The sequence below is a fragment of the Capricornis sumatraensis genome, chromosome 5 (genome assembly GCF_032405125.1).
Source record: "Capricornis sumatraensis isolate serow.1 chromosome 5, serow.2, whole genome shotgun sequence".
NCBI classification, from domain to species: Eukaryota; Metazoa; Chordata; class Mammalia; order Artiodactyla; family Bovidae; genus Capricornis; species Capricornis sumatraensis.
In genome coordinates this window covers 73,809,239-73,821,864 of record NC_091073.1, presented here as the reverse complement: position 1 = coordinate 73,821,864, position 12,626 = coordinate 73,809,239, and the positions used below count along the sequence as shown (strand labels likewise).

The 12,626-nt window shown below is 50.8% G+C and overlaps 2 protein-coding genes and 1 long non-coding RNA gene across 3 annotated transcripts; 1 reads left to right on the top strand and 2 right to left on the bottom strand.

Moving 5' to 3' along the window:
* Positions 1-618: 618 nt before the first annotated feature.
* On the bottom strand, positions 619-2,091 carry HOXA1 (homeobox A1). Its single transcript, XM_068973373.1, has 2 exons — positions 1,446-2,091; positions 619-974 (listed from the first exon to the last, which is right to left on the bottom strand). The coding sequence occupies exons 1-2, from the start codon at positions 2,089-2,091 to the stop codon at positions 619-621; spliced, it is 1,002 nt and encodes a 333-aa protein (XP_068829474.1).
* Positions 2,092-2,315: 224 nt separating this feature from the next.
* LOC138080460 (uncharacterized) lies at positions 2,316-6,267 on the top strand. Its single transcript, XR_011144949.1, has 2 exons — positions 2,316-2,560; positions 5,907-6,267. It is a non-coding gene; the product is annotated as an uncharacterized lncRNA (long non-coding RNA).
* Positions 6,268-6,858: 591 nt separating this feature from the next.
* On the bottom strand, positions 6,859-8,611 carry HOXA2 (homeobox A2). Its single transcript, XM_068973226.1, has 2 exons — positions 8,233-8,611; positions 6,859-7,598 (listed from the first exon to the last, which is right to left on the bottom strand). Exons 1-2 carry the CDS (start codon positions 8,609-8,611, stop codon positions 6,859-6,861), a joined length of 1,119 nt encoding a protein of 372 aa, XP_068829327.1.
* Between the last annotated feature and the right edge of the window lie 4,015 nt (positions 8,612-12,626).

The window sequence follows — 12,626 nt, the reverse complement described above, 5'->3', positions numbered from 1 at the left end:
AGTTTGCCCACCCTGTTTTAATCTAAACATTAATCTAAACATTTCTAGAAAATCTGTATAAAGATAAATCTTTCAGGACAAAGTATTTACAACCAGCAAACTCACACACATGGAATTAAATTAAGGGATGAATTAATTGTGTAAACACGCTCATAGAGAATCTCTTCCTCATGAGCTCTTGGACTCTCCTCTCTCTCCAGCCTACTTTCAGGGCAAAGTAGGAGAGAACTGTAAATATACATGTAGATAAAAGATGAGAGGCCTCTCTCTGATATATTTCTGCTGGCAAAGGAGACTATTTTCCAAAGGGCATCTGAAAGGAGCTGTAGGTTCAGTCGAAATATCCTAAAAGTAGGGGTATTAGGGGCCATCAGAAAATTGATGCTGGTGCTCAAGCTGCATTAGGGAGCTAACACCCCTTTCCCCCCACCCCCACAGCAAGCCTCTCATCTAGAATTCTCTGGAAACACATTATCCCCAGCCAGGAGTTCCCCAGATAGGATCAGAAAGGAAGAGAGAGAGATTGTAAATGGAAAGAAGATAAGCTAAGAATGTGCTTTGGGTAAGAAGTCCCAGCGTGAGGAGTAGCCCTGGCTGCTGAGTGGGGCTGGGGCAGCCTCAGTGGGAGGTAGGTAGAGTGTCTGAGGTAGAAGAACCCGGGGAAGGAACGCAGGGCGAGGAGCTGGACTTCTCTGAGGATTCCTCAGCCTTCTCCTCGCTTCCCGTCGGAGTGGCTGGAGAGATGGGCAAGAGACCCTCCTTCTCTCGTTTCTTCTGCTTCATTCGGCGGTTCTGGAACCAGATCTTCACCTGGGTCTCATTGAGCTGCAGGGACGCGGCAATTTCCACCCTGCGGGCGCGTGTCAGGTACTTGTTAAAGTGAAACTCCTTCTCCAGCTCCGTGAGCTGCTTAGTGGTGAAGTTGGTGCGCACCGCATTGGGCTGACCCACGTAGCCATACTCTCCAATTTTCCCTGGGGGCAATGAGAGGAAAAGGTAAAAATGTTTATAATCATATCAGATTCCCTACATGCTTCAGAGCAACCTTCAGGTAAAAGGGAGAATCAAGACTTTCTCAACCTAATCCGGGCTTGGGAGGGTGAGTGATGAGGTGTAAGGTGTTGAACTGAAGTCAACCATTAGCATGGTCAGACCATGATTAATGGAGCCTGGAGATATTAACAGAATGCTCTCCACACACACACACACCTACCCACTTCCTAAACCTCTAAAATTCAGCCCCTTTGGAAACACAGCAGTCCCAGATGCTCCTCTGCCCCCAAAGCACCTGGGGAATCTCTCCACACCCTATAACAGAAGTGGGAGGCAAGAACTTTTCTTAAGAAGAAGAAAAAAAAAAAAACATGATTAATTTTCCATGGAAACTAAGCATACCAGCTCCTTCCAGAATCATAAAGGAGCATTCATGGAATGGCAAGACTGACCTGTTTTGGGAGGGTTTCTTTTGACTTTCATCCAGTCAAAGGTCTGTGCTGGAGAAGAGGTCTCTGACGCAGGGGAGCGACAGGCTTCTTGGTGGCTGGCGTGGAGAGGGGACAAGGAGTTATTATACGTGGCCAGGGCCAGGCTCTGGTGCTCTTGTCCATATGAGTGGTGAATGTACTGAGGCGAGCCCACCGCGCCCCCGGCATAACCCTGGTGGTGGTGCTGATGCTGGACCATGGGAGATGAGAGGTTTCCAGAGTAAACAGCGGGAGCGCACGAGGGGTACCCACCACTTACTTCTGCTTCCTGATTTAACGTGTAGGGGCTGTAAGGCGCGCCGAAGTTCTGCGCGCCGTAGCTTGGACCACAACTCGAGTGGGAGTAGGACACTCCCAGGTTCCCAGAAGTCTGATAGGTTGTCGGCTGGGGGTGGTGATGGTGGTGGTGGTGGTGGGGCGGGCTGATCTGCACCCCCCTGCCCACTAGGAAGCGGTCGTCGCTGCCACAGCTGTTGGCACTGACCGCACACGACTGGAAAGTTGTAATTCCGTGGTCGGAGGGGTAGGCTCGCGCTGAGCAGGTCCCCGAGTCGCCACCGCTGAGGATGGGGTATTCCAGGAAGGAGCTCATTCTTGCATTGTCCATCTGTCACTGAGTGACCGGGTCCTGCGAAGTCCTGGGTGACCGTGCCAACTTTCTCACTTCCTCCATGGGGCCCAAGAAGAAAAATGATATGAATGTACAGTGCGCGAGGGGGGGCGGGAGGGCGGAGGGCGCTACGGGAGGGGCACGTGATTCTATCAGCCAATGGCGGAGCCTCCTGAGAAAGTTTGTTGGCTCCTGCAGTGATGGATCACCGTTTCAGTGGCATTTAAATCCCCGGCGCTCCCCAGTCTAGGTGACGCGCAGTCGCCCCCCCAGGCAGCCTGGGCGGCAGCAGCAGCTGCGACGGCCGCAGGGGCAGAAGCGGAGCGCTAAGGCGAAGGGGAGCAGAAGCTGCTTTCTGCGCGCGCCAACTCCGATCGCCCTCCCCGCTCTGGGAGGTGGGGGCTGGAAGGCATCCCCCGTCACCGCCCCCCTCCCCACCACGCCCAGAAAGATTAATTGGCAAAAGGTGAGAAGCACGAAGGGCACCGCGGTCTCTCGGGCTGGGAATCAGTGGGGAGGAGGAGCTCGCTGGGCGGCCACTAGCACACTGGCCGAGCCCGGAAAGCCAGGAACTGAAAGGGTCGCTTTCCCGGCTTCCGTCCCTCCTATGGTTCCTTGAGGAGGACCGAGAACGGTGGCGTAGGACACGGTTAGGCCACCAGGTCTCTAAAGTCGGGATGGAGAGGGAAGTACGCAGAGGGCTGGTTCGGAGGAACCCAAGTGGGCGTGGAGGGAACGAGGGCAAGAAAGGAAACTTCCCTTCCTCAAGGAGAGTCCTGAAGCCTCCTTTCCTCCCACCCCCCCCCCCCCCCCGCGCCACACACACACACACACCTCCCCATCCTCCCCACCCTCTGGCTATTAGTGTGGCAACCGGGAGCTTCTGTAATTCGACGCCCGGGAGAGAGGGTGAGCCTTGGGAGCTAGGCTTGCTGGCCAAGGCTAGGGGTGGCCCGGCTCTTCGCCCTCCCTCTCTCCTCGCTCTCCGCCCCTTTCTCCTCCCCACTTAGCTTTGCTCCGGGAGCCCTACGGGGAGCAACTCCGCCTCTGGATTTTGAGGGCTAGGAGGAGGGGAGAGAGAGATGACGATAGCGGACGTGGCCAGCGTGGGGGCCGGGCCCTGCGCTGCAGGCCATCTGCCGGCTCCCTAGGAACAAGGAGCCTACAGGCTCCCACCCGGGCCTCAAAGGGGGAGACCACAGCTCCGGCGAAGTACGATGAACTCCTCTTCCCCACCCCCACCCACCCCCGCAAGGTTTCTTGTTTTCTGGAGGGGGACGTTAGAAGTGGTAGAGCCTCTTTTATCTACACCCTCCCATTCAAGTAGGGGTGGGAGCTGGCAGGTGGGAGGGGCGGGGGACAGATGGCTGATGGTGGACAGGACATTCTCTTCTTCCCCAGCAACACCTCCTCCCTTTTGTAACTGACTGTGTAGTTCCTTGTGTAAACCTGCAAGTCTACCCCTAGAGAGACACGTGCAAATCTGAGCGTCATCCCAGGACAGCGTTCCTGTTCTCCATCACCTTCCTCTTACCCCGATGCCCACGGGGTCGTTAATTGCTCTTTACTATTAGGCCTCGTGTCAGCCTTTGGCTTGTACAGAGAAAAGGCCAAACAGAGGCCAAGAATTGATGCATTCTTAGGTAAAAGAAGTCCAGACATCATACAAGAATTTTGCAGCCAATGCTGTACAGATTTGACTCTGACCATGTTCACCACATGGGGATCCAACGGATCAAATTTATCTGATTGTGTGTGGCTTTGGGGTTCCCACTCCCCTCCAGCTTTCCCTTCCCGGTTAAAAAAAGGAAGTTTTGCTTGAGGCAGGCACATTTCAGAGGTGTTAGCCTTTCAGGTTTCTGTGTCCTGTTCTCTACCTATACAAGTTCCCTCCTAATCTGTCTCCCCAAGAGGGAAAACGGACAGACATTTGACTGTGGATTCCCTCAGAAGCGAGGGCGCATTTTTTCCTAAACATTTCCTTTTGAAAGGTATTTTCCTGTGACCTGTGACCTATCCCCAATCACAGTTAAGAGGGAGGCCTGGAAAGGTCACTCCTGCCCCCCGATTTCAGCACCTGGAGAAGGGAAAAGGCAAGGAGGCCCTCCTGGAGGTGGCTTCCTTGGGAGTGCCAGGCGTCCAGCCAAGGGAGAGAGAAGGGGCTTTTGGGGGGAAGGAGACAGTACATTAGGGGGTCCAGGCTGGCTTTGCGGACGACCTGCTCTTCCAGCCGAAGCTCGTCGGTAGGTTCTGGCTCTTGCCTCACTCCTGTCCCTTTGTTGGCTTCCTCGGCCCGGGTCTGCACGACCCCCTCCGCCGCAGGGCTTACACCACAAAGTCACTCCAGTCTGCAACCTCTCTCCTTCCTCTGCTAGTTCTGGGCCTCTGAGCTCCTCTCCCTCCACCTCTCTTCCTCCCTCCGGGCTTCTTTTCGCGGCCTTCGTGGGCGGAATGTTTTTCTTGGGATCACACATAAGCTTTCGCTCGCACACAAGTACGCTGCACTGCGGCGTGCTACCGACCCGCCTCCGCGCACCGCTCCCGGCAGGCAGGCTCCCGCGGCGGAGCCGACTCCGCCCAAGCTGGTCGCCCAGAGCTCCGCTCTCCCCGTGCGGCTCACAAAGGCAGCCTCCTCTGGCCTCGAGCCCGGGAGCTTCCGTCCCGGGCTCGTAGCGCGGTTCCTTCCCCACCCCCCACGAAATCCCAGGGCTCATTCCGCCGGGTAGGAGACCCGAGGTCCTTGGGGCAAGTAGGCCAGCACCCCACGACTCGAGCCAAAGTCTCTTAAACCGCCCGTGAAGACTGGATGAAAGGCGAGCCCGGCCCCTTGCAAGCCGCTAGTTGGGCTCAAAGCGCCTTTCATGGCTCTACTAGAAAGGGAAGGAGCGAGGAAGAGACAAAACGCCGCCGAGGCCCGGAGCTGTTCATGGCATCCGCAGCTCAGCCAAGCTGCTGTTGTTTTAAAAGAGCAATAAAAATGAATTATGACTAAACGGCTTCTAACTTAATGCTTTCGGACGGGGATCCCCGGCAAATACGTAAGAGGATTTTTATTTGTGCATGTGTTCCTGCAATTGATCTCTTTGATGACATTCTCATTCATAGAAAGCGTTTGATTTATGAGTGGAGGATGAATCTCAAACAGCAGCGGTTTAGCCCTGGCCGCGGCCCGGCCGCCTGCTCCGCTCCGCTCCGCTCTGCGCCGAGGGCAAGAGACCTGCCCGGGTCCTCACTCGCCTCCGCCGCTGCCAGAATTTAGGGGGCAAAAAGGTGGGGGAAGTAGGCAGTAAACCCGTGGAGAAAGATCGCGATTTCCTCATAACTTCCAATCCTTTGCTATTAAGAGCCAGGTTCTTAAATCAACCCACCCCCCACACATGTTGCTTACACTCTGTGTTTTCTCACGGTAAGTAGCCATCAGAACAGAGCTCAGTAAGGGAAAAATAAACATGGGGAGACATAAGAAGGGAGGAAAAAAAAAAAAACAGAACAACCCAGCAACATCCCTAGATCACATTTTATTGATATTTCATTTAAAGTGCTTTTTCTCTTTCTCTAGAAACTGGGTTAATCTATAACCTGGGGTGTAGAAACACTCCACTTTAAATCTCATCTTGCTAACCTGACTTCAAAGCTTTAATGATCCATTATTTGCCATGTAAACAGATTTAAGAATGAAATATTGATTTTTCTGACCCTGGAGGAAAAAAAAAGAATCCTAGAATGACTGAACCAGAAGATTGGAAAGAACCCTTTCTGAAGTGCATTTTCCAGCTAGTAACCGTTGTTTTATTTGTTTGTTTCCGTTTTAGACCTGTTTGCCTGGACCCATCAACAGCTGGGAGACTAATCAACCACACTGAAAATGTTTGGGAATTTGTGGGGGAGGGGGTTGGGATGTAGATATTTGAAACAAACATGTATAAATAAATGAATGGTTGATAACTTAGTAATTGACCTGGAGACTGGTAGCTTGTTAAAGAAACTCCATGTTCCTCCTTGGATTTGGAGGTTTCTGTAGGCACTTTATTTCTCCACTTTCAAAAACTTGGGCTTGGCCCAACTCTGAGGCTGCCCAATCCTGTTTCTATTGCCAATTTAAATCTATGGCTTGAACCTCTATGTTGAAAACCTAATCCATTCCCTTAAAAAAAAAAAAAAAGCAAAACACACTTCTCAGAAGCCCTAACCCTTTTCTGGCTTTCCTTTTTGTTGCTGTTTCTGTCTGTTGAAGACTTTAAACATGCCCATTCAATAAATATATTAAAATTGGAAAAGAAAGTGGATTGTGACCAGAATTTTATTTACCAAGTTAGACTAAAAGAGGAAAAAGGAACTGTTATGAGCCTTGAGGAAGAGGGGGAGGAAAAAAATAAGAAAGCTACTTATAGCAAAGGAGAATTTATTCTACCAAAAATATGCATGACAATGCACCCTAATGTAATACAAAAATAAAAAGAAAGTGAAGATACAATTATATGATCACTTTCTTGCAGGCCTCATATATTGCTTTCAGGAAATCACATAGAGGGTTGTTGGATTAGATTTAAAACAACTAAAACTCCAAAATAGTCTGGAGAAAAGATGACTCTGAAACTGGGTCAAGGGAATCACTAAACAGAAAAATCTTCCAACATTTAAAAGAGGAAGAGGGTAAGTCAAGAAGAAAATAAAATAAAAATGAGAATAAAGGAAGGCAAAACCACCTGGTCAAAGGGGTCTTTTTTTTTTTTTTTTGTGATGCTTTGTTTTGCTTTAATGTTTTTAGTAATTCAGATGCTGCAAGTCAATTGTGGTGAGTGTGTCTGTAAAAAAGTCAAAGCTGTCAGCTGAAATATCTACTGGACTGTCGAGGGAACCTGGCAAACTGGGCGAGACTGCATCTGAAAGCTGCAGGCAGGAATCTGTGGAAAAAACATTAAAGTCCTGCAAAGAGGGGACCTCGAGGGCCTCGGGACTGTCATTGTTTAGGCCAGAGCCACAGTTCTGGCCCATTGTTGACAAGCAGTTAGGAACAGTGGGTGACTGGTGCTGAAAATGTTTCAGATTTTTCTCATTGCTGGTTAAAGGCGAAACTGGGAAACTTTGGGAGTCGCCATTGTGTCCATTGGAAGCCTGCTGCTGAGAGAGGGCATTTTGCTGAAAAGTGTAACCTTCCCTCTCCAGAAGGGCCCCGGAGACGCTGAGGGCTTGCTCAAAGAGCGACTTCTCTTCCTCGTCCTCGTCCACTTTCTCAGAGTCTTCGAGACTTTTAAATTTTCCTTCGCTGTTTTGGTTCTCCTTGCACTGGGTCTGCCTCTTGTGCTTCATCCTCCGGTTCTGAAACCACACTTTCACTTGTCTCTCAGTCAAGTCCAGCAGCGCTGCAATTTCCACCCTTCGGGGTCTGCAAAGGTACTTGTTGAAATGAAATTCTTTTTCCAGCTCTAAAAGCTGCGTGTTGGTGTAAGCAGTTCTCAGGCGCCGAGAGCCCCCGCCGCTGCCATCGGCGATTTCCAGGGATTCTGAGGAAAGGGAAACCAACAAGAGACACACGCACAGTTGGAGGTGGAGGGGTCCGAGCAGGGTTATTCCACTGGAGAATAAATATAGCAGAAAAGATCAACTGCAACAAAATGGCCGCCCCTGAATCCAGTAAAGCTTTTGTGCTGCCCTTCCTGGGAGCCTAGCCTGGGGAGACCCCATCTCTTCCACCTCCATCAGATTCCTGCCTGTAGCTCCCCCCAACCTCTCCATCCGGGAGCAAACTTTATATTAGCCACACCACAATTTATAATTAATGCATCAGCTGCTTAGCTGAGCAAGAGCGATCTATCACTCTTCATTACTGTCAAAAAGCCAAACTCTAGGACAACTAGACAAGAGGAGGTCAGTTCCAACTCAAATAAATCATCCCACATTACACAAGTTAGGGAAAGTTCCCCCACCCCCTTCTTAAAAATATATATATGTCTCATTGTGGATCCCTTGTCTCCACATCAAACCCACTCCTGAGCCCACAGGGGAAGGGAAAGCAGCCAAGCATCTCTCCCTCTCCCCGTCTCTCCCAGCTCACGCTCCCCTCCCCCATAACCGCTCTCAGGGCAACCCAGAAGGGGAAGAGGGTCCCAGGACCTGGGGCCAAGTCTTTGGACTGACCTTTGTGGCTGAGGCAGGCAGGGCCGGTGGCGGCGGCGGCCGAGGCGGGCGGCAGCACGGTTTTCTTAGCCGCCTTCTTCTCCTTCATCCAGGGGTACTCGGGCGGCTGCAGGGCGCCGGCGGGCACTGGGCTGCCGCGGCTGCCCGCGGGGCTCGGCTTGGGGCGGCCGCCAGCGCCGTGGCGAGGGTGACTGCCCGGGTTCAGGCTGGGAATGGTCTGCTCAAAAGGAGGAGGAATCAGTGTCGAGTGTGAAAGCGTCGAGGTCTTGATTGATGAACTTTGAAATGTATCAGCGACAGGGGGAAAAGATGTCAGGCACTCAGCGAGCGACGGCTGGCTATTGATAAAACCAATCTCTCGCTCAAATTCGTAATTCATGGCCTTCTCCTTGGAGCCCCCTCGGAGAAAAAGTTCCCTCTTCTGGAGGGGTTTGGGGGGGCAAGGCCCAGGAAAAAGGAGAGCGCAGAGGGGGAAAAAAAAATCTATCATAGAAGATCGCTGCTGGGGTGTTTTTTTTCTAATTCACTGATTACAGCCGTATGGGGACCGCGCTACTATTAAACTATTGAATTCATGGAGACAAGGTTGAAATTGGACCGAATTGGCTGTCACATGATTGCTTCTGCCCAATGACAATTTGGGCTTTAATCAAAAGAAGCCACTGTCTGTTTGATTGATCCAAAAAAGTCGGGAAGGAACGCCTCATTGGGGGCCAGCGAGGCTTTATTTACACTTTTTTCAGGGCAAAAATACATATATGTGGGTGTGGGTTGGGGATGCGTGGCAGTGCGTGAGGGCGAAGGTGCCTGCCTGCCTCCCGATCCACACGGAGGTGGTGTGTGCGCCTGGGAGTGTGTGTGAGTGTGTGAGTGCGTGAGAGTGCTGAGCCCTGCTGCCGGTCCCGCCGGCGGCCGCCCTCTGCCTCCCCCGCACACTCCGCGCATTGTTTGGGACTGTCGGGAAGACGCCTCGCACCTCACAAATCATTTAAGCACCTCAGTCTGACGCCTGGAGTCATTAACAAAGTAATCCATTAATCTTCAAAGTTTTGACACCCGAGGGCCACGCATCCCAGCCACACAAGTTCTGCTAAGGCAGGAGGAAGAAGCAGAGGGAGAGGGGAGATGAGACGGAGTAAGGGGCGTCGGAGACAGAAAAAGGATGATTATTTAGGGGGCTCCCCCCTTTTATTTCTCTTTTCCTCCTCTGCTTTTTCTAAAACCAGTTCCTGGATCTCAGAACTGTTTTCCTTCCCGTCTTTCCCTCTTTTCCTCTTTTTTCCCTCTTCTTCCGTCTTCCTCCTCCCTCTCCCCTCTGTCCACCTCTCCTCCCCCCACTTCCCTCAGGCCCTCACTCCCCCTCCCAAAGCCCAGCTCGTAGTCCGCGCCCCCCGGACCCCGGACCCCGGCCCATTGTTAGCCGGCGTTTCCACGACAGCTTCGCATCTGGCTCCAGCGGGAAGCGGAAAACGGGAGGCGGCTCTCCAGGCTTCCCGACCCTCCTGCGCCATCAACTTTTCAGGAGTGGCTCGAGAAAGATAGAGGCATGTGCCAAGCGAGACAACAACCCCAGATCCATGTGCCCAAATCCCCGTAGCCAGGGCGGCGACCAGCCAAAGAAATGCCGCCCCGAGCAGGCGCGTGCGGCTCCTGGCATTCTGGGTTTCATACCCGTAGGGCTCGGGTGCGGTAAGTATTTCTGATTTCGAGGAAGTCTGTTGGAAGTTAGCAGCACGGAGGGAGAAGGCGCTTGCTTGTTCTTTTTTTCTTTTTCTTCTCCTTCCCTTCTTCTCCTCATCCTTGTCGCTCTGATGGGGCTTGTTGATTCAGATGCAGTGAGTGCTCCTTGGCAGCCAGAATCGTCTCCTGAACTGTCCCGCTTCTTGGCCACCAGGGATGTTTGCACTCGGGGTCTGTTGTGGGAAACAGGACCCCGGGTGAGAGAGGGCGACCCAAGGAGGAATTATAAAGGTTCTGTTTCTCTGTTCACTGTCTTTTTTTTTCCAACTCGGAGACTTGAGACTGAGCGCATCTTGGACTGTGCTGGAGGGTTCAAAAGAGAACACCTTTAGATACCAAACAATAACTGCAAAAATCCACCAAGGCAGAAAAAGGGAAGGAGGCTGAGAGAGCAATCTGAAGGTATCTCTTTTCCCCCACACCGAGGATGATGATTCGCCTTTGCTTCTTTGAAATGGACCAAGTGATCAGACTCCCCCTGGCCGGCAGGCATCAGTGGCAGGAAAATAAATCATTCTGATGGCCAGGGGGAGAGAGATTGTTGGGAGAGAAAAATCTACGTAGAAAACAAGAAAGGCTGACCAAGCCACAAGGACAGGACTCCATCTCTGAGGCTGGCATCAAAGGGGGCTTGGGTTGGAAATTAGATAGAAAGTGGCCTCCGTCATTGACTAGCCCAGAGCAATGCCTTACAGATAGAGATGCTATTTTGGAAAATGTGAGGTTTTTTCAGTTTTCTTGCTTTTATTCCAAACAAAGCTCTGAAGGAAGTCTGGGTGCGATCAATCTTGCTCACCAAAAGCCTTGACAGCTTCTGGCCCTTAAGAACACATTTCAGCTTCGAGCTCTTTCCAAGATCAAATGTGGCCGAGCAAAGAGGAGAGCAGGAAACGCAAGTAAACAAGGAAAACTAGTCTTTAAAAAGATATTTTTGGCGGCAGAGTTAGAGGGCTGCTTTTAGGAAAGGTGCTTTGCGGACTCTGGGATGGTGGCTTTAAGCATTTGCTTTTACCAGAAAATATTGAGGAGTTAAGGGGAGGGGGAATGCGGAGAGGAAGCAACGCTGCCCCCATATCGCTTAGGCTTTGTCAGGGGCTGCGTGGGTGAGAGCTTTCTGCTCGCCTCAGCGGCCTTAATTCAAATACCATCTGGAAGAACCCCCCCCCTTTTTTTAACCACTCAACACTGAAATCTTCCCCAAATCTATTACTTTAAGTCAGGAGATATTTTAATACATATTTCTTTTTAATATCTAGAAAACGGGGGTTGAGGTTGATATTTTTTCTCTGAAAGTAAAAATGAATGTCTTGACTGGCAAGGTATGGGAAATCGTATTGGAATCTCACTTTAAAAATCTGCCCTGAGGGAAGGTGGACGCCTCCAAACCAATTCTTCCTCAGCTAAAGGGTAGATTTTACAAACTACAAATAGTGGTATCCCTGAAAGATTTTTTTCTCTCTGGATGGGCAGCTTTCTCTCTCTCTGCCTTCTCTTTCTCCCCTCCCCCTGCCCTCCTGTATTCTCCCAGGTAATTTTACACACTTCTCTAAAATTATTACTTAACAGAAGACTCCCTTGTCTACTCAGCCTACTGTATTCATATCTGAACAAGCAAAAGGGTGGAGAAAAGACTGGTTTTCCAACTTTGCATTTCTGAGTTGCACCATATTTCAGCAGGGATGCTGGAGCTGGGTAGAGAGCAAAATCTACTTCTTCCACATCCTAAACTCTTTCGAAAAGAAAAAAAAAAATGTAGCATGAGCTCCAGGACAGATTTGGGGGAAGCACCTCTAGCAGTGAAACATCCAGCGCTTTTACAGCTGCCTGGCTTTGCATCTTTCCAGTCTTTTTCTTTTTTTTTTTTAAGACTTCAGGAGGTTCCCTAAAAGCAGATCCTCCAGGCCCAGCAGGTACCCCTAAAATGGCTCCACTGCCTGTTTTGAAAGCTCATCTTCAGGGGTTTCTCACGGGAAAGATAGAGGCCATGAGGATGTATATTTTGGATTGCAAACAAAATGGCGACATTTCCCATCTCTGCCTCTGAAAGATACAATCCAGGGAGATGGGGGCTATATTTCTCACATCTGATGCTCCTGATACCCAGACACAGGTGGTTCCTCACTTCCTGCTTTGGAGGGGGGAGTTGCTGATGGGGATGCAGTTCTAAGGTTTGCACTTTCTGATTTTGGTTTCTTCTCTGAGCAATTCTTTAATCTGAAGATGAAAATATTTCCCTTTCCTGTGCCTGCCTTTGCCTCTGCCAGCCAGTCAGTAGGCAGCCCTCCTTAAATCCAGCAGTAGAAATATAATGTTTAGCTCCTGTAGCATCAAATAAGTACTTGTAAAACTGCATTTTTATTAGAAAGATACCAATCTCCTCTCTCTCTCCCCACCTCCCCTTGGGCCATAAAAGGAAAGCAGGGAGGGAAGAAGGAGAGGAAATATATCCAGAGAATGCCAAATCCTATATTCCGGGAAGAAGCCAATGCTAGGACTCATGGAAGGACCTGAGAAGGCTCCTCGGAGTTCAGCCGTTCTTTCGCTGGAGTCGTGGGTGAACCATAGTCTCTTTCGAACCGCCCACTCCCAGGGGCGATTTTAGCTGTGATTCTTTCCTCTTGGCGCGGTAAGGAACAGCGAAGCATCCGCGGAGC

Excerpts from the sequence above, each read along its gene's own strand:
- HOXA2 (XM_068973226.1), bottom strand. The coding sequence starts at position 8,611 with ATGAATTACGAATTTGAGCGAGAGATTGGTTTTATCAATAGCCAGCCG. Across the intron at positions 7,599-8,232 it reads TGCCTGCCTCAGCCACAAAG|AATCCCTGGAAATCGCCGAT; the intron begins GTCAGTCCAAAG and ends CCCTTTCCTCAG.
- HOXA1 (XM_068973373.1), bottom strand. The coding sequence starts at position 2,091 with ATGGACAATGCAAGAATGAGCTCCTTCCTGGAATACCCCATCCTCAGC. Across the intron at positions 975-1,445 it reads AAGAAACCCTCCCAAAACAG|GGAAAATTGGAGAGTATGGC; the intron begins GTCAGTCTTGCC and ends CATTGCCCCCAG.